Source organism: Perca flavescens, chromosome 21 (assembly GCF_004354835.1).
Source record: "Perca flavescens isolate YP-PL-M2 chromosome 21, PFLA_1.0, whole genome shotgun sequence".
In the NCBI taxonomy this organism is placed as follows: Eukaryota; Metazoa; Chordata; class Actinopteri; order Perciformes; family Percidae; genus Perca; species Perca flavescens.
Window position 1 is genome coordinate 26,985,988 of NC_041351.1, and position 24,656 is coordinate 27,010,643.

General features: G+C 41.4%; 1 protein-coding gene across 1 annotated transcript in view; it reads right to left on the reverse strand.

Moving 5' to 3' along the window:
- ca10a (carbonic anhydrase Xa) overlaps nucleotides 1-22,421 on the reverse strand; it is a 268,931-nt gene extending 246,510 nt beyond the window's left edge. The window contains exon 1 of the mRNA XM_028567863.1: nucleotides 22,328-22,421. Within this exon, the coding sequence (XP_028423664.1) occupies nucleotides 22,328-22,349 (22 nt within the window). The 5' untranslated portion in view covers nucleotides 22,350-22,421. The remainder of the gene's footprint in view (nucleotides 1-22,327) is intronic.
- Between the last annotated feature and the right edge of the window lie 2,235 nt (nucleotides 22,422-24,656).

Consider the following 24,656-nt stretch of genomic DNA (forward strand, 5'->3'; position numbering starts at 1 on the left):
TGGAGCGTTTGGTCGGATAGTCCGGTTGGTTTGGGGCGGTGTGAAGGCTCATCCCAACTCTGGTGCGGATCAAACAAACAAACTCTGGTCCGCTTGAAAACGGGGGTCTGGGTTCGCTTCCAAGTTCAGTTCACTTCAGGTGAGAAAGCGATCCGACCCAAATAAAGGAAGTCAACCAAAAACAGCATTTACTAGCCTGCTGATTTCAACCTTGCACACAGAATTTATGGAATTATGATTTAAGGAACGATAACTTTCAGATCCATAAGATCAAGAAACGATTCCCAATTGAAATCTTTTCAAAAATTCCAATTCCGATGGAATAATTTTTTCTTGGAATCGTTCAAAAAATTTGGTTTCAAATCCGATCAATGGTTCCAAATTTAACACGCGCAAGTTTGGGTTTCTGTAGCAGCCGCCTTACCTCCAGGCACTTGTTGTGTTGCAGCCATGGAGCACAGTAAGGGGCACTCTGAAGTGTATACTTTAACCACACCCACTTAGCCAGGACACAACCCTTTCATAACTTTTGAAGCGTTTAAGGTACAGTGAGGTATCATTGAACTGAGCAGAGAGTTCCGTTTTCATTGGTCATGGTTTGGCCCGCACCCTATGCTTTAGCCACGCCCCCTTTCACAGCTAATGAACTGTATGACGTAGAGTCTCGTGTGAGGTATCATTGAACTCAGCAGAGAGTTCCCTTTTCACTGGTGACGATTTGCGGTGTCTGAGTGCCGCGCAAATGCACAGTCACAAGAAGCGGCATCCGCCAGTAACCCCGACGTGCAAGGAGGTGCAAGGGCCCGTCCTGCTTGGATGGTTTTTTTTCCTGATGTCTATCTTCCACAAAATATGTGAACATAATCACCTTTATTTCCACCATTTTCACTTGTACTTTATTTAACTGAAGTTTATTTCTTCCCTTCTTTCCTTTCATCTGTCTTTCCTTCTTTGAATTTAAATTAAACTTACATTTTTTCTTAGTTATTGTAAATAGAGTTGCACCAATTACAATTTTCTAGGCCGATTCCGATTTTTCATTGAGCTTCACCTGCCGATGCTGATTTTAACCTATTCCGATCTTCTAACCACTTTTCGGCACACACAAATAATTGTAAATACATCTTTCCTCCCTACACAGTATTATTCCTTTGTTCCTAATCATTCCCTTCCTTCTTTTTTACTTTTTCTGTGCTTCCTTATTTCCTTTGGGGTTCATTTTATCCATTTTTTTTTCCTTTCCTTCCATCATGATTGCCTTCTGTCTTACCATTTCTTTACAGTTCCTCTTTGGTTTCTTTCTCTCTGTCACTTACTGCTCTTTCACTCTCTATTTCCTAGTTGCAGTAGATGTATGACTTTTTTCCTTCCTTCCCCATTTCATCACTTCTTCCCCTTTGTTTTGTCTTTTCCAAGTACTTTCCTTCTTCCTTCATTTTGTCCATCCTTATTCTCTTCATCATTTTGTTTCCTTCTGTCTGTATCTCTTTATTCCTTTCCTTCCTCACATCTTTCCTAATTATTTCATTCACCCTTCCTTCCACCCCTCCTACCTACCTTCCTTCTCTTCCCTTTGGTCTTTCTTCCTTTCCTTGTTGAACTCATCTGAAACCATGAAAACCCCACAACCAGATGAATGTCTTTTGGCAGACAGTGACACTTAAGTATACTCTTCTAACAGAGTACTTTAAAAAAAATACTTTTACTACCGCAGTACTTATACTCGTAATAGAACATTTTCCACATTGCTACTTAGACTTGAGTAAGTGACTTGGGTCTGGTCTCTGCCACTTGACAAACAACAACTACTTAAATGATTTTACAGAGCCAGCCAAACCAAATTAATAGTACTTGTACCACTGAGACAAAGCCAGAACCACTTGAGACCCCCCCATCCATTCATCTCGCTGTCCCAAACAATGCAGAGTTTTGCTGTGGTGTCGTTTTGAAATGAGAAGGATCCTCTAAATCCGTATGACGGATGTGGTTGGCCACAGCCTCTCACTGACCTGAATCCTATTCAGCACAGCAGCAGCCCATTTCATCCTCATACTCGGGAGTCTGGCTGCCAGCCCCTGCCAACCTCCCATAAAGCCAAAACAGACAGACTCTGTAAATAAACAGTTCATTTTCATATGATATTCAAACTCTTCCATTAATATTCATTGAAGGGCACAAGCAATCCTGAAGCCCAACCATGCAAAAAGAGAGAAGGGGGGAGGGAGGTAGTGACAGGGAGTGGGACCGGTACAGGACCTGCACAGATAGAGAAAGGGGGGGGGGGGGAGAGAAGAAGAAAGACGGATTGGAAAAGACACAGAGACAAAACAGAGTGTGGTGACGTGGCTCCAGAAATGAAATGACCTTGCCAACAGCTGTGCTTACTGACTTATGAGACAATTATCTCTGCTATTGGTGCCTCTCTTTAATAGCGCCAGCTGTGCGTGTGGGTGTGTGTGTGTGTGTGTGTGTGTGTGTGTGCGTGTGCATGTGTGTCACAAAGTGAAAGATCTGGGCCCTGAAGACTGAATCAAACCAACCCAATTGGTTTGCTATCTAAAATGCAGTGGGCGTCAGGCTGCCCCGGTGCTACTATGTCTTCCTGTGCTGGCTCAGGAGGCACCAGCCTCTCAGTCAAACCCAACCATCACAACCTCAAGAAATCATCGCCATGCATAATGGCTAACAAAAAACGAGAGTCAGAGCTGAGATCGCAGTTACCGATAGTCTGCTAACACGTTTGTAAGGTAGTTAAGAGATAACATAAACTGTATGGAAAAATCAATGAGTAAATTGAATTTCAGCTCGGGCTCAGGTTAACCATGGCTATCTCCCTAACTGGCTTTTACTTGATATAGCTCTCCTGTTTTAGCTGTCTGGTTGGCGGCTTCTCTTCCGACTCAGGTCTCTATTCTCTGGACAGTCCTTGATGACTCGAACACTGGGGACTCGAGACTCGACTAAAACTCAGGTAATGTTAACTCGACTCGGACTCAACTCTGACTCTTCTTTGGTAAATTGGACTTGGACTCGAACACTGGGGACTCGAACACTCGACAGTTGGTGACTTGACTACAACACAATTCTTTGCGATAGACTTCACAAGCAGGTTGGCCTCTCAGGGACTGTTTCTAACTGGTTTGAATCACATCTTACTGACAGAAAGGTTTATGTTACCATGGAGGAATGCTCATAAAATCGATTGTGGTGTTCCTCAAGGTTTGATTTTAGGTCCACCTCTTTTTAATATGTACTACATGTTGCCACTTTGACACGTCACCAGGAGACAGACATACAGTTCCGTAGTTGATGATACACAGCTGTGCGTTGTCTCCTGATGACACTAACCCTTTTGAACTCTATTTTAGATATCAAGTCATGGATGGCAGAGAACTTTTTCCAGCAGAACCAGGACAAAACTGAAGTCTTAGCAGTGTGGATGGCGGTTTCTCTTCGACAGGGTGCAGTACGATGTGGATTTGGTTCAGTTTTTGTCACTGTTCTGTAGTTACTTATTACACATTTCTATGTCTTTAGCTTTATTTGCTAGTATAACCTGGGGACCCCTAGTAATTTTCAATTAAAACCGAGATCGTCTGTGATCTTAATCCTGTACAAATCTGCCATGTCTGTAATTTGTCAAGTAACTGCAAATTACCTAACATATTTAGCAAAACACAGAGGTTGAGTGATATTAATAGTCCGGTGGGAATCAACATCTCCGGGATTCGGGGTCATTTTGGCTGTGTTGGCAAGTATAAATGAAAGTTTTGGCAGAGCCTTGACATATGCGGGTGATAATGTCAGTAAATTACAGTGTGCCGCACAAAACAGATGTCAGGGGGTAATTTTAAAACACATGAAGTCCCCTGGTAATACTACTTCCATGCAAATAGGACTTTAGGTGAAGCAAAGGTCAAAAGTCCAATTATGATTTTAACTAATTTTTGATCCAATATGTGGTTACAATGTTTTGGCTTTGGATGGCAGGGTAGGTGAAACGATGAAACCTGTCCTGCAAGATCTCTTGCATCTGCAAAGATAAGATGCAAAGAAAGATGTTTGTTGGTGCTAAGAACTTAGGTGTTTCTGGCTTATACGTCCTAGAATCAGCTGCAGTCCTATTGTATTCACCGCAGAAAACAACTGGTGCGGCAAAGGGAAAGCATCATCCATGGATTTTTTTTTTTTTATTAATTCAGATTTGAAGCCCCATTATTACCTCTCAACGACACACATATTCCTAGCTCCATAACATTATTCTCCTGAGCTGTTACCTGTAGTGGACTGTAGCCCCAAGATAATCGGTTGGTCTCAGTTCCTCAGATAACAAGACACAGCCTTGGTTAGGATGGACAGTCAGGATTGACTGTGACTGTATTACATTAGCGTAAACAGCTTGTATCCATTTCTGTGCTGCATTGATTGCTGTGAAGGAACAAAGATGGTTGTGTCTGGTATATTGAAGTAGTTATTTTAAGGTATGTTTCTTTAGTGAACTGCAGTAGAATCATGAATTCACCTTCTACAGTTTCACAAAGGATCTGATGTTTGTCCGTGTTATCGACACATCCAGGTTCATGTATCTGTATCATAACTGAATTATACCACATTTTCACATTAGGCTGCTGCAAATTGAAGTATAGTTAAAGCCACTATGGGTAGGGTTGAAATGTCTGACTTTGGCACCATTGGTAGTATCATAAATACACTGTGGCAGAAAGCAATGCACATTCCTCATGGGGAAGTTCCGTTTTTTTTATACAAACAAAAAAATACAATCAGAATAATTTAACTACGCTATAATGCTTCACACTTTAGCCTCAACAGCAAGCTACTCATTTTGTCATCAAAACGACGTCGCTAAAGCTCCTGTTTTGGCAAACAAGTCTACAACTCAAAGATATCCTATTTACAATGCTTTTTTTAAATTATTTACAAAGCAAATTATCACATTTGAGAAGCTGGAATCTTTGCTTGTGAACGATTAAACAAATAATCACCTATCCATATTTATTCCAGAACCCTTTTACTTTACACTTTTCCACTATTGTCTTTTGCCAAGACCGTATTTTTCCTATGCATTATTTTAATCCATCCTTTGTGGCGAAAACTCGTAATACGAGTTTAGCTGCCTGATGAACAACCACTACCGTCTTAGCTTTCGTACATCCTTTGTTTTGCGATCAGTACCATCAGTGACCATCCCTGATTCCAAAATGCTCTGCAATCACCTGCCGGGATATATCTTTGTATTCGGTGTATTCTTTGCTTTGATAAGCTGATTCGCGTCACAACAAAGCTGTGAATCAGAAATAAAAACAATATTTTCTAATTTCTTTCACAGCAGCTACACTGTAACGTACAAATGAACACACCCACGCCTCCACAGAACACATCGCGGTGGGTTTTTACGTGCTGGTTTCTCTCGTCTGCTGTGAGGAGCTGCCGTTCTCCGAGTGTGCATCGGTATCGAACGCCGAGAGGCGTGACAAAGCAGCGGTTCGACAACGGCTAGGGGGTTACACACACAGACACACACACCGGGCCCAAAAACATCATCTGTCAGCACTACTACAGATTAGACATTATAGACACCACCATTGACTATCCCCGTAACAGTTTGGCCACGCTTAAGCATATTGACCATACACGGTCCAACCATATACTAGGTTTTGACCTAGTCTCGTTTCCACCTGAAGTTGGATTTAAACTGCTGATTTTACTTCTTCCGACATGCGTTGTGCAGACAGTTGTGAAACTTATTTTGAAGATAAGATGGCTTATAGAGGGATATGTTTGGGGTTGTGTTTGCTTTGACTGACAGCTCTCTAACAGAGGGCTCCCGTCTCTCTTTGCCCAAGTTTGCTGGCTCCAAAACAAACACTGGCAAGACGGCAGCAGTGGGAAACTGAAATCCGGGCTTCAACATGTCTCCTCAGAGACCTGAGTGATGCTCCAGACGCCATCTTTGTTTTTCTACATATTCCCAAGCCTCACTGACAATATATTTTCAGGTCAATAACAGAGGAAGGCAGGCATGAACACAGACTGACATTCATTATTTAAATGTTAAGAGTGTGCATATTGCAGCATTAACGTCACAATAACAAAAACTATCTTTCTCCTGAGCCCAAACTGTATCACTGACATCAGATAGGATAAAAAAAACGCCACGCATCAACAGAGTGGTGCCGCTCACACTGAATCTTTCTCTGAACACTCCGTTAGCCCACTTCATCCACTCTGTTCCACTTCTCATCTCTAAAACTTTTACGCTAGTTTTTCCTTCAGTCAGTGCCAAAAAAAAGAAATACACATTTGGTTTGTTGTTAAAGTTTGATAAACGAGAGGTGAAGCAGAGAAAGGGAAGCGTTCTTCAATAATTGAGTGGGTGTATAGAAGGGGAATACGTCTGTCGTCTGTGACCTCAGGTCCTATTGAGCTAAAAGCCATCAAACCCTTTGTACCTGCGCTAGTGACAAGACAGTGTACTTAACCACAGTGTGTAACAGCTCCGCTACAGTCCGCTCAGTCTAAGCACACATACAGAGAGCCCAGAATAGCTACCAACAGAATCTACTGCAGTGCCCTCACAGTTAACCAAACTCAGGCATTATTCATCACATAACAGGGACACAGTGCAACTTTAAACACACTTCTTTTTTTTACAAGTTAAAAACCTAGGGGTTATCTTTGATTCTGATCTTAGCATGGAGCCACACATCAGAAATATAGCAAAAACAGCCTTTTCTGATTTAAGAACCTTGCCAGAGTGTGTCCATTTCTCTCTCGAGCCTACACAGAGACATTAATGTGTACTTTTATTACCTGTAGCATGACTATTGTAACGCCTTACTTTCTGGTCTTCCTAAGCAAAAATATTGCTTAATTACAATTATTACAAAACTCAGCTGCACGGGTGCTGACGAGTACTAGAAAGAGAGCCCATTACACCCATTTTAAGGTCTCACCAACAGTATAATAATAACCAAAACACACCATTTAACTTTTCCGAGTACATAGTTCCGCTCACAGTTGAGTAAGTGATCCTTAATGTGGCCCAGGACACATATGTGTACACACTGCTGGGGTTACAATATTGGAATGCACCTACGCTCCAAACACAGAAAAACAGGAGATGTTTCTGTTCTTTTCATTTTGCCAACGTTGTATGAAGCATAAGCCTCGGTTTCCTTCTTCTTTTCAAATATCATTTACATTTCAGTGAAAATCCACAAAGGAAAGCCGTGCTGCATTAGCTACGAACACTTTCTGTTGATACTGTTACCTCAGTCAGACAACAAACACCTGGATTACTTTTTATATTGAAGTATAAATTTGATGATGTTATGATATCAGTTTGGTGTCTTTTGAGTAGTTAGCTGCTTCTGACGCCGTGGTCCCCAAAGTTAGAAGGCCCGGCTTCAGAACACGAAACCAAACGGCTGGGTGAGTCAGTTTAACACAGCACAAACTACTCTAGACGTAGGGAATATATTAACTCATCCAGGCAAGTTTAGTCTTATTCACACATTAAATGCAACATGTAGGGAAAAGGAGACAGGTGGATTAATATTACTATTTCTATGCTAGCCTTTACTAACTGTGCTCCTTTGTATTACAAGCCCAGGTTAGCTTTGCCTCGTAACAATGATTATGATTATTGTTATGCCTTTTTCTATATCATTTCCATTAGGATTTCTGGACGTTTATCTCCATTGGAAGAGACATACAGTACTACGGAAGAGGATTAGGGCCACTGGTGAAAAATATATTTGAGTTCAGAATTCTGACTTTATTCTGAGTTTAAAGTCAGAATTCAGAGAATTTTCAACAGTGGCCCTAATCCTCTTCCGTACAGTACGTATACATGCAGTTTAAAAAAAAAGATTATATTCGGGTTGAGGTAATACCCTGATTTCTCAAACGTCATGTAAATCTGTTTACTCCTTGCCGAGGCAGCAGCGGACATCGGGAGATGGCTAAACCCGACTGTCCATCTCCGGGTCTTTCAACGCTGTGTCACCGAGGCACCGAGCAGCCCCTGCTGCGGCCCCTGGCTAACGTTAATTAATGTTAGTTAGCTAGCTAACAAAGTTAGTTGGTTATAGATGAGCTGAACAAGTTATATGTCATCTGGCGGGAACACTGTGCTTTCCTACGCTGAGATAATGTGTAAAGTAAACATTAAGTTGTTTAATTTTACTAATTTAGTGATCGGTCTGTATAATTTTGTGTAAGCATTGTGGGTTGGCAGAGCGCCACCTACTGTACCGTATGTAGATAAAACTTTAAATATAGCTTAACCTAAACCATCTCTTTAACTCTATGTACACCACATACACTAAACATGTGACAATATCATCTTTTTTCCAGATTGAAGAATTGACCAAACACGGTATCTCCGCTGTGTGTTGGCAGATTGTGTTAACACCAGCGTAGATTATTCTAGAAGAACTGGTGACATGGCAAAAAAACAACAAAAAACAGCTACTGTCACAGAAAGAGAAGGAAGGGGGAGTACAGCCTGGATAAACAGCAGCTCTCTGTATCAACCGCCCACTTACTGTAGAACACACTCCCTCACTCTCCCTCCCTTCCACAAACACACACACACACTTACTTCCTGCAGCAGGACACACATCTGCACAGGATTATCAGATTAGCAGCTGCAGATTTTCCCTGTGTGTGACGGAGAGTGAATTGGGGCACTTGGATGGCGCCATGAAACCTCACTGTCCACCTGCAGTATGATGCCTCCATATAACCGCTGACACCACAGCCACCGCCTTCCTTCCCTCTTCCCGTCCCCGCTGTCTCTGCCAGTCCCCGTCACCGATTTACTCATTTTGCACTCGCAAGCACACACACACACACACACACACACACACACACACACACACACACACACACACACACACACACACACACACACACAGTAAATTACAGCTGGCGTGGAGGTCGTTTCACTCCAGCTGGCTGATAGACTTCAGCTTCCTGAGCTACGGCTGCTTGCAAGGTGGTCACTCTCGCTCTCCCAGACACACACAGATGTGTATACCACTATATACCTCAGAGGACTTCTTATTGACATCATTAAATCTTGAATCCTAAAAATTAACCCAGAACCCAAATCATCGTCTCAAGTGGTAAATCGATGCATTCTCATGAACAGATTCGTATGATGGGTTCCGCCATCCATTCCGACATTCCGACCCCCACTCCGACATTGACGTCTAATTGTCGGAGTCACTTCCATTGTTTTCAAACGTCCCACCACTCCGTAAATTTTTGTTTCCATTAGGGTTAAGGGTTAGGGTTAGGGGTTAGGGTTAGGGAATAGCAGCATGTCGGAATAGAAGCATGTCGGAGTGGCGGCGTGTCGGACTGGCAGCATGTAACCTCATATGATATGGTACGAAAAACGTACACACAACAATTCGTCATCCTACGCAGTGGAGTTTAGCCGACAAAAGGTGACTGCGAGCTGGGTACAGGTCACCGTGAGGGTTGCAGTTCGGTTGAGCCGACAAAAGGGGACTGTCCTGTGCCGGCGCCGGTTAAGTTAAGACACCAAAAGGACGACTAGAAAAAAAAGATTGCGGTTTGGGTTAAGACAGCGGTCTCCTTAAGTTGTCCTCCCGGGACATGAACACGTCTTTCCTGGGTGAAAGTTTTGTGTTTTCCCCTTGACTTTTTTCCAGGACACAAACGCGCGTGTGTGATCCCAAATGTCTGTTTCAAACAACAAGGAAAGTCACATGTACACATGCAGTTGTGTAGAGAAGAAATGGGAGATGTGGAGTTGTTTTTGTTTTTTAAGTCCATCACGTATTTTAGGTTACATATTTATCTTGCTTTTGCAATCAAGCCTTAACTTGACTTTTCCATTTCTTTTTCCCCCCTTAACATTGAGCTTCTCCTGAGCCAGTGAACGGGTTTAAATTAAAAACTGGATGTTTGTTACAGGTACTTTTTGTAACCCACATACATGCTATAAGCACAATGCCCTGTGTTTAAGGACCCAAATATCCACCCCAACCTCCCTATGCAGATCTCTGCGCTCTTATAAAGCGGCAGTCATTATGGTGCACACAGTAATGAATACGTGGAATACATACAAATTACAGTGCATTATGTTTTGTAGCTATACGAATGCTTCATGAGAACAGCCTGGCTAAATTCAACCACTTCCAGCCTCCTTACCGAGACACTTGCTGCAGTCTACCTCCACCTGTTCTTCTGACAAGGGGACGTAGTTAACACGACAAGAAGAGGTGGGTGTTCCCTTCTGGCGAGGCGTTCCAAAACCCCCATCTATATCCCTCTGGCTTAAGGATGTCAAGTTCTTTCTTAAATGAGAAAAGATAAGCTCACCAGTGAAAGGCTGTTCCAATACATTGTCTCGAAAATGGAATTCTTTCACAAACTACTTTAATTCCTTACCAACCTTGCCCCTGGGCTGACACCCTCACCTTCCATTTTTCTTTTTAATGATTTATTCACTTTCTTGTTTTATTTTTATTTAATCAAATGAATAGATGAATTACTGATTTATATTATTCTTATTTATTAACCCTTTACTTATTATTTACAAATTGTTTACTTGCAACCAGACTACATACATATTACATTGTATTGTCTTATTTAAAAAACAATATTTGACGTGTTATATAAGTTACTTCTGTTATCTTTCAATGCATTTACGTTAAAAAACTAAAAATCAACAGGGTAAGACCTGTGCTCTTGCCTGTACTGTGCTCATCTTTTTGACCCTAATAAAAAAATAAAAAAACCGTTAGAAAATGAGAGATCTCTTTACAAGAAGCAGCCACCTGCATGTATTTATGTCAGCAGACGCTGGGCTTGAGGAAAGAGGGAAACAAGCACATCAAGTGTTCAGCCAGACACAAACTGAAGTCCACCCTTTACACATTTACTGTATGTTATAAAACAGAAAGCTTTAGAAAACGTGTGTGGGTGTAAACATGAGCCATCGGCTTTTATTTATTTATTTTTTTTATTTATTCTAATGGCATAACTTGCAAATGTTGAGTACTGTGAGGAGAAAAATTCCTGATTCTCACCACAACCTAAACTTTAACCAACCCACACATTTTGACCTAACAAACTTGATTTTCTTTTTATTTAACATTTTATTCTACCAGGAATATACTCATTGAGATTAAGAATCTCTTTTTACAGGAGTGTCCTGGCCAAGACAGGCAGCAGCACAATTAACAGAGTTTCAGACATAAAACATAGAACAATTCACAATGACACAACACATAAAAAATGACAGGATCATAAAATATCAACATATTCAACTATGTTTGCCAGGAGTCAACTAATTCAGGGATCAAACAGGTCAATCAGTCAAAAACATTTACAGCCAGACATGCCTGCCTCCATGTCATTTAAAAATGTTTTCAAAAACATCTAGTGAGACCAACTCACAAAGTTTCAGGCAATTTTGCAAATTTGCTGCATATTTAAATGCCCGTTTACCCAATTCAGTGCAGACTTTAGGGACGGATAACAGAAATAAGCCCTGGGAACGAAGACAATGACTTCCTGTTTGTTGTTCATGGATATAGAGCTGAAGGTAAGACGGAAGCAGACCGAGAACAGCTTTATAAATAAATATATGCCAATGATTTAGTCCACAAGTGCATAGATAATGTGTAAATTAAACACTGTTAAATCTGACTAATTTAGCGATCGGTCTGTGTAATTTTGACATAGGTCAACGGGATAAAAAGTGTTGTGGGTTGGCAGAGCGCCACCTACTGTACCGGAGGTAGTTACTCCTGTCACGGCTCTGTCGGACGCGAGCCGGGCTCGGACAGAAAAATTTGGCCCGAGGTCGGCTGCGGCGAGTATACCGGACGTCTTAGTGTTGAAAGTGTTTCAAGTGTTTAGGATGAAAAAGCCCGTTAAAACTGTAAATCACCATTGAACCAAAATAACACTTTCTCTTATCTGTGAAATAAACTGTTGTAAGGGAAATTTGTCCAAAATAAGAGTGTGACTGGTTTCAACTCTCCCACTTCAAAGAATTGGAATCGAGAATCGATAAGAACCGGAATCGAAAGGGAGAATCGGAATTGGAATCAGCATTGTTGAAACCAAAACGATGCCCAACCCTCGTAGCGATTGGGATAAAACTGATACTTTCTGTAAAGTTGACCAACATTAATGCTGGGTAATGGGATAATGACACATCCTAACGCACGACCAACAGGGCAGTGATTCTACTTTAGTGGAATGATGTGGATCAACTTGCATACATGCTCTATCAATATTTTACTGGTTATATCAATATGACAGATATATATTTAATCAACACATCATATTTGATGCTGTTCATCTCATTTTCAGGTTGTAGCTGCAGGTTATGAACATTTGTGTGAAAAAACAAAGCTTCAGCAGAGCGCTGAAAGGTAGATTCAAGCGGGGGATTTGACAAGGCTTTTATTTGCTAAGCAAATTCCAGACTTAATTCAGATTTAATAAAATAACTTATTTATCTCCACTGTTGTAAAAACTAGAACTAATCAAAATGACTTTCAACTTAAACTGTTGCTGCTCGGCAGCAGGGTGCGATTTTCCGGGGGGACGAGGGGGGAGAGGGTGCGCGGGATTTCCACCTTTCTGGTCTACATCTCCTCTGCTGAACTATTTCTATCCCCGGTGGGGACTAAATGTATTTCCCCCCCCCCAAAGTGATCAATGCTACTTCACCAATAGACCATTATACTGTATAACTAAAATAGTTATAATAATATAGTAATAAATATAGTATTTTAAACTAAGTGCTGTAACGTGAGTAGTCTATAGTGCCATAGAACTCCGAGCAGTTGCTGGTTGTATTTAGCCGCTACAGAGCTCCAGGACGCCGGCTACCAGCAGCAGTTGTTTAGCCGACAATAGGTGACTGTGAGCCGGCTACAGGCACCACCAGATGGCGCTCCTAGTGGTAGTGGCCACGGCCCCTGAAAAAGTGAGCGTCATGCGGCGATGACAGTTAAGTTTAGAACCAAAACGACTCGTTAAGTTTAGAAAAAGACCGTGGTTTGGAATAAAACCCTCCTGATGAACGAACAAGCGGTTCCTGGGTGAAAGTATTTTGTTTTCGCCACGGAGTGAACTCCGCTCTCCGGCTTAGAAGCGCTGTGTTTTATGTTGACACCACGTTGTGCCATTTCATTTTGAGATTATTTCCCATTGAATATTGAAGTGCCTATAAATGTCTCAGCATGGCTGGCTGATTGGCACTATCTCCGTGGTACTGAAAGGGGAATTGAATTATTGCGTTTTGTTTTGTTGTGCATGCACCCTGCTCAGCAGTGTAAGCAAAAGGGCAGCACACGCACGCTGACACTGACCAGACGGCCATGCACAAGTGACTGGGCACAGATTCAAGCAGAAACAGTGCAGGCGCCATGTGCTACTGGGGTTTGCAACATGAGATACATCCACTCAGGGCAGAGGAGGGAGTGATTACGGGCGTCCTTAGTAACACGGATGTTTGCCCAGTGGCATATGGCCGGCTGGTGGAGACACGTGTTATTGTCACGAATACACCACAGGCCCCTACCCTCGGTTTCATCATCCCATTTCAATTCCTAAGCTTTCTCTGAGGACACGGTTTTTTTCATCTGAAGGTAACGTGGGATTATCCGCGGCGGTCAGTCACAGTTGCTCACAGAATGAGGTTTAGCAGGGGGAAGCAGAGGCGCTAATGTCCCTGGCAGCAATCAGGTGTTGGTTTGCCTTGAGGCCAATACTTGGCTTGCACGGCTTGTTTGGAAATTTTAAGTCATGGAGACTTCATTACGGCCATTGCAATCTCAATGCTACTTCTGCAGGAGAACTCAATATTGAATTTTATAAACGTTTAACACTCCCATCAAACATGTCCTGCAAGCTGAAATTCCATTTTATCGTCGATCCATGGGGTGGGTGGAGACAGGATAGGCACAGAAGGAGGAAGAGAAAGAGGATGAGTTTTAAAGCTGTAAAGTAGAGGTGTTGAAATTAATCCAATAATCGATGCATCGAATCGTGGACATGGACGATGCTGCATCGATAATCGGTCATAATCGATTATTTCTGTTTACAATTTAATGTAGGCCTAACAACATTTCTGTTTACATATTCTGTTACGTTTTGCACATTCAGGAAGTGCCATGTGCTCAGTGCTGTAGGTTTATGTATCCAAGTTATTTAGTATTAGAGAACTGCAGAATGTTTTGTTTTTGAAGTTTGAAAAGCTATGAATTAAATATCCTACATGGCTTTAATAGAAAAACTTAATTGACGCATCAGGATGCGTCGAGATATTGAATCGAAGACATGATAATCGTAATAGAATGATCAGTGAAGATTCACACCTCTCGCACTCGCATGAAGTGAATGAATGTAGTGAATCCCAGTGTCAAATTTGCACTGGAGACCGACAGAAAACTGAGATAAAAACGGACGCGCTTCCTTTGGCACAACACGTTTGCTGTAGCACTATAGCTGACAACACAAAGGTCTATTTAGTGAGGGTGTCGCGATTTCGAGCCTCTTCCTCTCCAATGCCAGGTCAGTTGGCCACAAGATCTGCGATCTGATATTTTTAGCCACAAATAACTCAATACGGAACTGCGACACAATGATAATCACCAAAACTTGGCTTAACTCTAACGCTACACAGACAGGACAGTTCCAGAGACCTGCAAACTTGACTCTTTTCGGCAAAAATCGCCGTTTTGAATGGGAAAATGTCATCCACGTGAATCGTGTAGATCCGAAGAGTTTTGATTTTTTTGAGGGGGGGGTCTGAGACCTGAGACCGGTGCTAATTAAGCCCGTGCCTTAACGACCGTTATCTACCGGACCGAACAGCAACTCTGATATTGGTGCCTTATTTCGGTGCCACTTAAATGCCTCCGCTTCTCTCTGATGCTCCAAAAACGGACGTTAGAGGAAACTGAAACATCGCCGCACGGGACGCTAGTTACGGTAACACTACACTCGACAGCAGGTAACGTTAGCATACCGTTAGCTAGCAGCTGGAGTAAACACGGTTAAAATGCTGACAGCTAAACGGAGAAGTGTGTCTGTATTTCACTGGAGAGGATTCTAACACCAGTCTATAGCTGCCGTTGTCTGAAAAACAACACAAGATGTTGCGTTCACTTGGAATTCGCCTCGCCAGCCTTGTGCTGCATTCGAAGTTGTTGTAAAATACCCTTTTCCCATCCAGTGGTGGTTTTTGTCATTTAACAGGAATTTACTGGTGAAATAAGTTATTGTTAAAGTTATTGTTATTACATTTTTAATAAATCATTTAATTTTGAGTCATTTTAGGCTCCTTTTTTTTATTCTTCAGATCAACTATCATACTATATATATATATATCGTTTTAGCACCGGGAAAATGTTGTGTTTTTCCTTTTTTCCTTCTCGGGGGATAATGTGTCACCTTTTTCAGCCCTTCTGAGTTTGCAGGTATGGGTAAGAGAAGGGGAGAGGGGCTGTGTGCTGTATACATGAATAACAACTGGTGCAAGCAGAACCACGTTATAGACAGTCACTGTTCCCGTGATCTGGAGTCTCTGTCAGTGCTACGCAGACCTTCCTACCTACCGAGAGAGCTAACAGTAGTAACTGTGACAGCCGTCTACATTCCACCGGACGCTAATGTTAGCTCGTCTCTGGCTCACCTTTACCAAACCATCAGTAAGCAGCAGACGTCCCACCCAGACGGAGTCCGTGTGATTGCGGGTGATTTTAATCAGGCATGCTTAAAGTCAGTGCTCCACAAATTCACTTAATATGTGAACTGCACCACCAGGGGAAATAACACTCTTGACCTTGTCTACTGTAACTTAAAGCATGGCCTACAGGGCAGGGCCCCTCCCTCATCTTCAGGAGTATACAGAAACTGTACTTTTTTTATATAAAGACGTGTATTGACAATGTGACTGTAAATAAACGCATCAGGGTATTTCCTAACCAGAAGTCATGGATGACTTCAGAAGTACACAAACTTCTCAAAACACGGGACCGGGCCTTCAGGTCAGGGCACATAGCCCTATACTCCACTGCTAAGACTGAAAGCTCAAAGCAGTGTACCCCACGTAGGCTGCTGGCCCTGATGGGGTACCTGGGAAGGTACTCAGAGCATGTTGTAATGAACTCTCTGCTGTCTTTACCACCATCTTTAACTTATCTCTCGCTCAGGCCACTTTCCCCTCCTCTTTGAAATCAGCAACTATGATCCCCATCCCCAAGAAATCAGCATCACTAAGCCTAGCACAATTCACCCCTCTCATAATGAAGTGCTTTGAGAGACTGGTACTCAAACATGTGCAAGCCAGTCTCCCTCACTCCTTGGACAATCACCAGTTTGCATACGGGCCTAACAGATCCACAGATGACGCCTTATCCATTACTCTCCACGCTGCCCTGAGCCATCTCCAACAGAGAAACAGCTACGTCAGGATGCTCTTCGTGGATTATAGCTCCGCCTTTAATCATCCCCGACATCCTGATAAACAAACTGCTGACCCTCGGCTTTCCCCCACCTACCTGCAGCTGGAGAAAGGACTTGTCAAATTGCCCACAGACTCTCAGAATTGGCCCCCACCTCTCCTCCACCATCACACTTAGCACCGGCTCACCTCAGGGCTGTGTGCTGAGCCCTCTCCTCTATTCACTATACACTTTTGACTGTAAACCAACTTTCCCACCAAGTCTATCATAAAGTTTGCAGATGACACTACGGTGGTAGGACTTATAACGGGCGGGGACAAGTCTGTTTACACACAGGAAGTGCATCTGTCCAAAATCAAAAGAGCTCATAATAGACTTTAGAAAACACGACACACACCCCCAACATCTCTTCATAAATGGTGAGCGGGTGGAGAGAGTTCATTCATTCAAATTCCTGGGCTCTTCTTCTATCACAGACTGTTTCTCGTGGTCAACTAACACCACGACAGTGGTCAAAAAAAGCACAGCAGCGCCTTCACTTCCTGACGATACTCAGGGAAAACAACATGAATGCGAAAGCCGCTGGTGCCCTTTTACAGATCCACCATTGAGAGCATCCTTTCATACTGCATCTCTGTGAGGTTTGCTGCGTGTTCCGCTGCAGACAAAAAGGCTCTTGCAGAGAATTATCAAGATTGGAGAAAAAAAAAAATCATTGGTGGCCCCCTCCCCTCCCTGTCTGATATTGCTCTCAGCCGCACTCTCAAGAGCCAAGAACATCATCAAGGACAATACTCATCCCGGCCACCACCTGTTTCAGTTGTTACCCTCTGGCAGGCGTTATAGGTCTATACAATGCAGCACCACCAGATTTAAAAATAGCTTCTTCCCAAATGCAATAGTTTCCCTAAACAAAAGCAGTTAGACAAACCCAGTCACTCACTGTCGCACTCCTGCACTTCGATACTTGCACTTATCTGATCATTGCTCTTTTACTGTTTTTCTTCTGTTTTATATGTCCTGTAAGGATTATTTATTGTATGCACCCAGTGGAGTAATTTCGCTGTATTGTAAAGTACAATGACAATAAAGGCTTTCAATTCAATATCAATTTCAAATTTTGGATTTCCAGTGAGTTATGTTGACAATGTTTGCATTTTAGACAAAAAAGCCACAGTTTGCAAGCTCTGCTATGTGCGTGTACCATATTCTGTGTGTTTACCATTGCCAATTACCATTAGCCAAGCAGCTAGCCGAGTTGCCTTCTGCTTATAGCTTAATCCCGACAAAACCGCATGGTTGAATGTCACCCTGCATGCACGTTACATTGCGAACAAAGGTCAGATATTATATTGTATAAAAGTCTAGTCTAAAAATGGCGTAGCAACCTGTGCTTTAAAAAAAATAAACGTAAAAATCGAGAATCAAACCGTGACCTTTGAATCGTAAATGTTATCGAAGATTTGGGGAATTCCTACTATTTAGCATGCCAGGGTGAATTCTCAGCTTATATGAACAAAGGAGGAATTCCTCTTTATGTTCAGCAAAAGAACAAGAAAACCGCATCGTGTTTCAGAGCTGTATGATAAATTAGCATTAGGCACATATTCGTTATTTAAGAAGAATGTTTACGCATTTTAAAAGTATGTAAAACTAGTAGTTTACATACTTTACAACTCATATTTTGTTAAACATGCTTTACCCAGCCCATAAAAAGTCAAGTAAAAGTCTGAAAAAGGGGCTGGAAGCACATCTACCCCCGTCCCTCGCTGAGAAATTCTGGATCCGGCTCGTGCCAAGCTGCAACTATAGTTGCCTGAACCCCCGCCGTCAGTCAGACCCAGACAGAGGAGTCTGTACTAAGTCTTAAAATGGTGTGTAGTTTAAAGACTCTATTTGCTATCCAAAAAAAGTTAACATTTTTCAGACAAGCTGATTTAAAAAATGAAATCATACTGCCCCCCCCCCCCCCCTTCTGCATTTCCCCCACTTGGTCTTAGAGGAGCATTAAATAAAACAAGGGAGAAAAGAATAGAATCTGTCCTTTGATAGCAATCTGTCACAGTGTGGGGATAGAAGGATTTCTGCTGAGAACATGAGCTGAGGAGTTAAAAAAAGAAGGCATTTCTGTGTCTGAACAGATGGAGAACAGCAGACAAAACTGTTTACCTGGCACATCATTTGCCACTTCAGGGCACAGGAAGCATACAAATACTGCGGGAAAAAAAGATATAATAGAGAAGAGGTAAAAAAAAAAAAAAAGAAAATCCTCTGAATGTGTGCTCACAGCACTATTACAATAACATATTCCTGCTCTGGCCTTTTGCCAGAAAAGAAATAAACTGTGTAAAAGCATACACAACAAGTCTTTATAGATCTCGCCACAACTGGAGTGCACCAAAAATCAATCCTTTTTTTTTTTTTTCACTGGAATATCTGAAATAGCCAGACTCTTCAGTGTATTTGCTTGGTCTGAATTTCTGATCTTTGATCTGGTCATTAGAGCCAAATGCAGCCTCAAGGCAGCCTTGTCCGTTTTATACTGGTAGACAGTTAAGTCAATACTTGTGGGCATTGAATATATAATATATATCTCCCAAAAGAACCAACCAGAAGTACAGAGGCTCTAATCATCAAGAACCTGGAACGAAGACTAAATCACTGCCAAACATGCTACATTTCTTGTTCCTAATTCTTTGAAGAAAAAAAAAAAACTTCATTTGAGTTGAATAAATGCAACGGGCCATAAAAGACCATACCAGTGATTATGCATTTTTTAGCACATTTACATCAAATCATGCAAACTTGGCATCGCAACTGCATCACAAATCATAACATATCATGATTTTGAACAAACTATTTTAATTTTGCCATCCTATACTAACCTAGTATAACTATACTAACAGTCAGGTGGAAAAAAGCGGTGTTAAACCTATGAATTTGACACAGATGAAACATTAATATAGATGCTGAGGAGGTTTAGCGTCATACGTTCTATATGTAGCCCGTGTAACATCAAAGCTCCATTGGCTATTAACCATGAAACAATGTTTTATAATTAGCAATACACAATGAAATGACACCACAGCCGAGACAATTACTTCCCATATTTTCCCATAAACCCCAGTGTTTCTTGTAATCAAAAGGAACCAACACACATCAAGAATTAATGATGAACAAATATAGATAAACAAAGGATTACAACCACCATCTTAGCTTTACTGGTTCATTTACAGACAGGGTCAATTTTACAATGAAAACGCCACAGACCAAGAAAATTTTGCCAGCTTATGGTCTAAGTGGACCGAATACATTGCTTGATATTACTGATGTGGATTCTATTGCTTGTCTCTATCTATTTTTGTGAATATGTCCTTAAATTGTGTATTTGTTGCCTACTTTTGAGAGGGTATGGGTGTTGGGAATGATGCAAGATGTCTCTAATGGTAAATGTGTCTCTGTAATGCTCTGGATACCATTAACAAAAAAATAAAAATGAAAAAAAACCTCCACAGACCACCTGACCTCTGACCTTATGACAGCACAGATTTTTGCCTCCAACCCAATACAATGGAGGTGGATTTGGTTTGTGGCGCAGCAAGCCAGGGTTAGTCTAGCATTGGGGTCTTGCCAGTCCACACAACATTCCAGGATGGGAGAAAAACCTGCTCTGGTTCATTGGCATTTCTTTTAACCAATCACAAGCACAGCACGGAGCCGCTGCAAAATAGCCTCGGGAAGGAACTTGTGTGTACGTTCAAAAGTAGTTTTAGTTGTGCAACAGAAAACTCAGATTGGACAGATAGTCTAGCTAGCTGTCTGGATTTACCCTGCAGAGATCTGAGGAGCAGTTAACCATAGTCCTCACAAATCCACCGGAGGTTAGAACGCCAGCACAAAGAAAGAGGAAGGTGACGGACATCCGGCCGAATACAGGGAAATCCGGCGGAATTTCCGGCAGCAACGGAGCAATCCCGGAAGTGGAATGTCGTTGATATTAACTCCATGGACCGAAAATCGCATAAAAGGCAACTAAATATTTTCATTTTTTGCGCTGTTGTGCCTGACATGTAGCAGCTTATTCGTGTGTGCACGTGTGTAGTGTTATTTTTTTCCCCCACCCCCAAAAAAATAAGGCATGTGTGAAACTGCAACCATTACTCCTCCAGCGACGAATTAACCTTAAAACAAGCCGCTAATAGAGCTCAACAGTGTGATTCCGGAAGTAAAAATACCATTTATTTTCTCTATAAGGATTTTGATTATCAGCCATGATGCCTAAACCATCCGAGGTAGACTGAACCAGAGCTGTGAGCTTGTGTAACGAAGGTTTCTGCTCCTGTAGAAGCTACAGGTCCGTATAAAATCCACCTAAGAAAAACAGGTTTAATTTGCGATCTTACGGAAAAAACTGCAGTACCCACAATTCTAAGCGCAACAGCGATGTCACAGAATGGTCCTACTCGCAGTTACCATGGAAGTGTTTACCGTTCCCTTATACCCGCCCATGGCTAGAGTAGGATTGGGCATCTAGAACAGATAGTAGAATTGTTTCTTCATTGGAATAATTTAGAGGATTTGGTTTCAAATCAAATCATTGCTTCCCAATTTAATATGCGCAAGTTTTGGTTTCCGAAGCAGCATATGAAAAAAAAAAAATCTTATTTAACTGTCACATTATGTCAAGACCAATAACATTGTATCACCATTTCAATCTGGATTTAGATCTAATCACTCTACAGCCACTAAAAACAAACTTACAGAGCAATTTATATTTACATCATAGTTCTATTTTTTTAACCTTTATGTCCTCGGTACATTGAGTCACATTCCTTGTATGTGTTCACATACTTGGCCATTAAAGTTGATTCGGATTGTGATATGTCCGTGATGGGACATGTTTGGATTTTGTCTGACGGCTGACTGGCCACAGTATCAGACTTTGAACCCCCGGTTTTAAAATAATGATTGTAGCTCATTCTGTTCAGAAGATCACCTAAGGGTGTTGTCACAGAGAGCGCCCACGGAGTCAGTCTTGTGTTGCCGTTGGAGCGATGCCAAGCTTTGCCTCTTGATTACATCACAGATTAAGAGTCTTGGCTCTGAGGAGACTTTCATGTCCACGATCCATGCTCAACTGTGCAAGATAATAGCCTGCCTAGAAGGCTGCTTCAGCTGCATTATCAAGCCTGGAGATTCATGTAGTTTAATCTTCCGTTTAACATCCAAAGCATCACCAAAGGAAGACATTTCACTGTAAAATCTGACTCGCACAGCAAGTACAAAAGGACACATGACACAAACATGCCAGTGTTTTTGTGATGTTGAGCATTGTAAAGTGGCAGCATGTCTAGGTGTCCACATTATAACTTGGACTTTTTAAATTGCGTACTGCCACTCCTGGTTAACGCAAGTACACACAAATCCCTGATAGGGCTGGGTATCGCCACTGATTTCCTCAATCCATTACATCTTCGATTCGATTTCCGATTCAATTAGAATCATTAGAAGTAGGGCTAAAAGATTTGGAAATGAAAAAAATATTTTGCATTGCTCTCAATTAGCCTTACTTAAATGAAATATACAGCTAAGAACAAGGAGGGCAAAGCTGAAGGAATCAAAGGTAAAAAATAGACAGAAACTGTCTGTTAAACAGACATGTTTCAAAGCTAAGGAATGCTAATTGCTTCACGACATTCCAGTAACGTTACATTGAACCAACATAGCATCCTTGCTCGCAGCATAGACAGACTCCTCATCCAACTTAGCAAAACTACAAATATACATTATATTGTCAGTCAATATTAATCACAAAATGAAACGAAATATTGACCAACCTTGTGCCGTTGTCATTAACATGCGAAACGCATGATAGATTCGTCAGCCTCCGTCTGGAAGCAAAGACACACCTGCTGCCGTTTTACATTTATCTGTGTTTTTTTGGGGGGCAAAAAACACCATTGAGCCCGTTTTACCGTGCGTCTTTTTCCCCTACTGGTAAATTACATTTTTCAAAATAAAAGCATGGCATACTAAAGGATCAAATGGACACAGTCGAAAACACCTACGAAATGAATAAAAAACAAAATCATCCAAGTATGATGGACCATACCAAAGGTCATTTACACATTGCATTTGTATTGGCTAATACTAATAGCCTACCTACATACAGTATTTGATGTCCATTAGTCTACAATCAGGGGCGTCAGACTGGGGGGAAAACTCCTTAGGGGGGCGGCAAAGATCACAGGGGGTGCACAAGTCTTTATCTGGTTTAAGGTTGAGTTAAAAAGATTTTATGAATGAATCATGGCGGAGAAACGTAAAAGTGCTGATAACTCCTTTGTATCAAATAAGAAAGTAAGGCATAAGTAGAGGGGGCGCCAAGGAAAAAAGGTTGGGAACCACTGCCCTAGAGAATGCCTTTATACAGGGCCCAGAATTTTGTGCTAAGCCCCTGTCTACAACGGAAGCTGGGTCTGAAGGCGTGATGAGGAAACAAAAGTGGGAAACAGTAAACAAGGTATTACCACAGTAAATAATGGTCAAAAGAATGTAACAGTTTTTTTTAGCTCAGTAGATAGCATTGGACCCTGTAGCCTAAACTGAAGCTGAAGTCAGTGGTAGAAAGAACATTCAATATCTAAACTCTTTCCTGGAACATTCTACCAGAAAGGTACATTTCCATTTCTAAAAATCTTTGAATTCTTTTTTGTTTTGTTTTGTTAAAAGTCTGAACAATGAGCCATATGAAGGACACGTTAAACTAGTTGAAATACATATCGAGCCATCTCAGCATGTTTTTATGCCTGTTTCTTAATGAATTTCTTTGATAGAAATAACATCCAAGAACCTAAAGAAGTACATATTCCTTTTCACATAAAAAAATATTAAGTCTTTTTTTTATTTATTTATTTTTTTTGTCAGTTTTGGATTTATACGTAAGTTTTATTCACTGTAACAATTCCAAGAGCGATAAGGAAAGATAAAGGTTCTTTATTGTCACATACACATACATGTAGCGAAATTCATTCTCTGCATTTAACCCATCCCTCAAGGGAGCAGTGGGCAGCCAATCACAGCGCCCGGGGACCAACTCCAGATCTGAGCCAGTGCCTTGATCAAAGGCACTGACTGGAGAACCTGGTACATGTTTTTGATGGTGGGGGAAACCGGAGCACCTGGAGGAAACCCACGCAACCATGGGTAGAACATACAAACTCCACACAGAAAGGCCCAGAATGACCTGGATTCAAACACAGAACCTTCTTGCTGTGAGGCCACAGTGCTAACCATTGGGCCACCATAAAGTATGTTTCTGGTATGGAATGTCCCTCCTATAAGATATGAATGCAACATCATCACTGTTCACCAATTTACTGCTATTAATCAGCGGTGGAAGAAGTATTCAGATCCTTTACTGCAGTAAAAGTACTAATACCACACTGTTAAAAATACTCTGTTACAAGTAAAAGTCCTGCATTGAAAATGTTACTTAAATAAAAGTATTTAAGTATAATCAGGAAAATTCTCCTATTGTAGAAAGTGTAAAGGATCCAACCAGTTGTGTGTTTAATGGTCTGATCATCTCAGCTGGACTTGTAGGCCGTTATATTGTCGGCTAGTTTCATTTATAATAAAACATCAGATTTTATAAACTACATGTGTTTTGTGTGCAGGAATCTTAATGTGTAAGGTAACTAGTAACTAAAGCTGTAACAGATGAATGTAGTGGAGTAAAAAGTACAATATTTCCCTCTGAAATGTAGTAGTAGTAGTTTTATTAGTCACCATAAAAACAATAATTATATGCATCTCACAGTGTAAACTCAAACAGTAAACAGTGACTGAAAGGGTTAGGCTGAAGCTAAAGCTTCTATATGCCTCTCCTATGTTCTTATCCATTAAATTGATTACATCTACCCACCTCAAAGGAAAAGGAAATGAAAACAAAAGAACCAAGATGTAAGTAAAGAAACGAGAAAAGGAACCACATGTGTAACCCTCAAAAGTAGCATTACAAACCATTTTCTTGAAACCCAAAAGAGAGTTGCACATTTTTAAATGTAGCGGAGTAGAAGTAGAAAGTGGCATGAAAAGAGAAAAGAGTCAAGTAAAGTACAAGTACCTCAACATTTGGACTTAAGTACAGTTCTGGGGTAAATT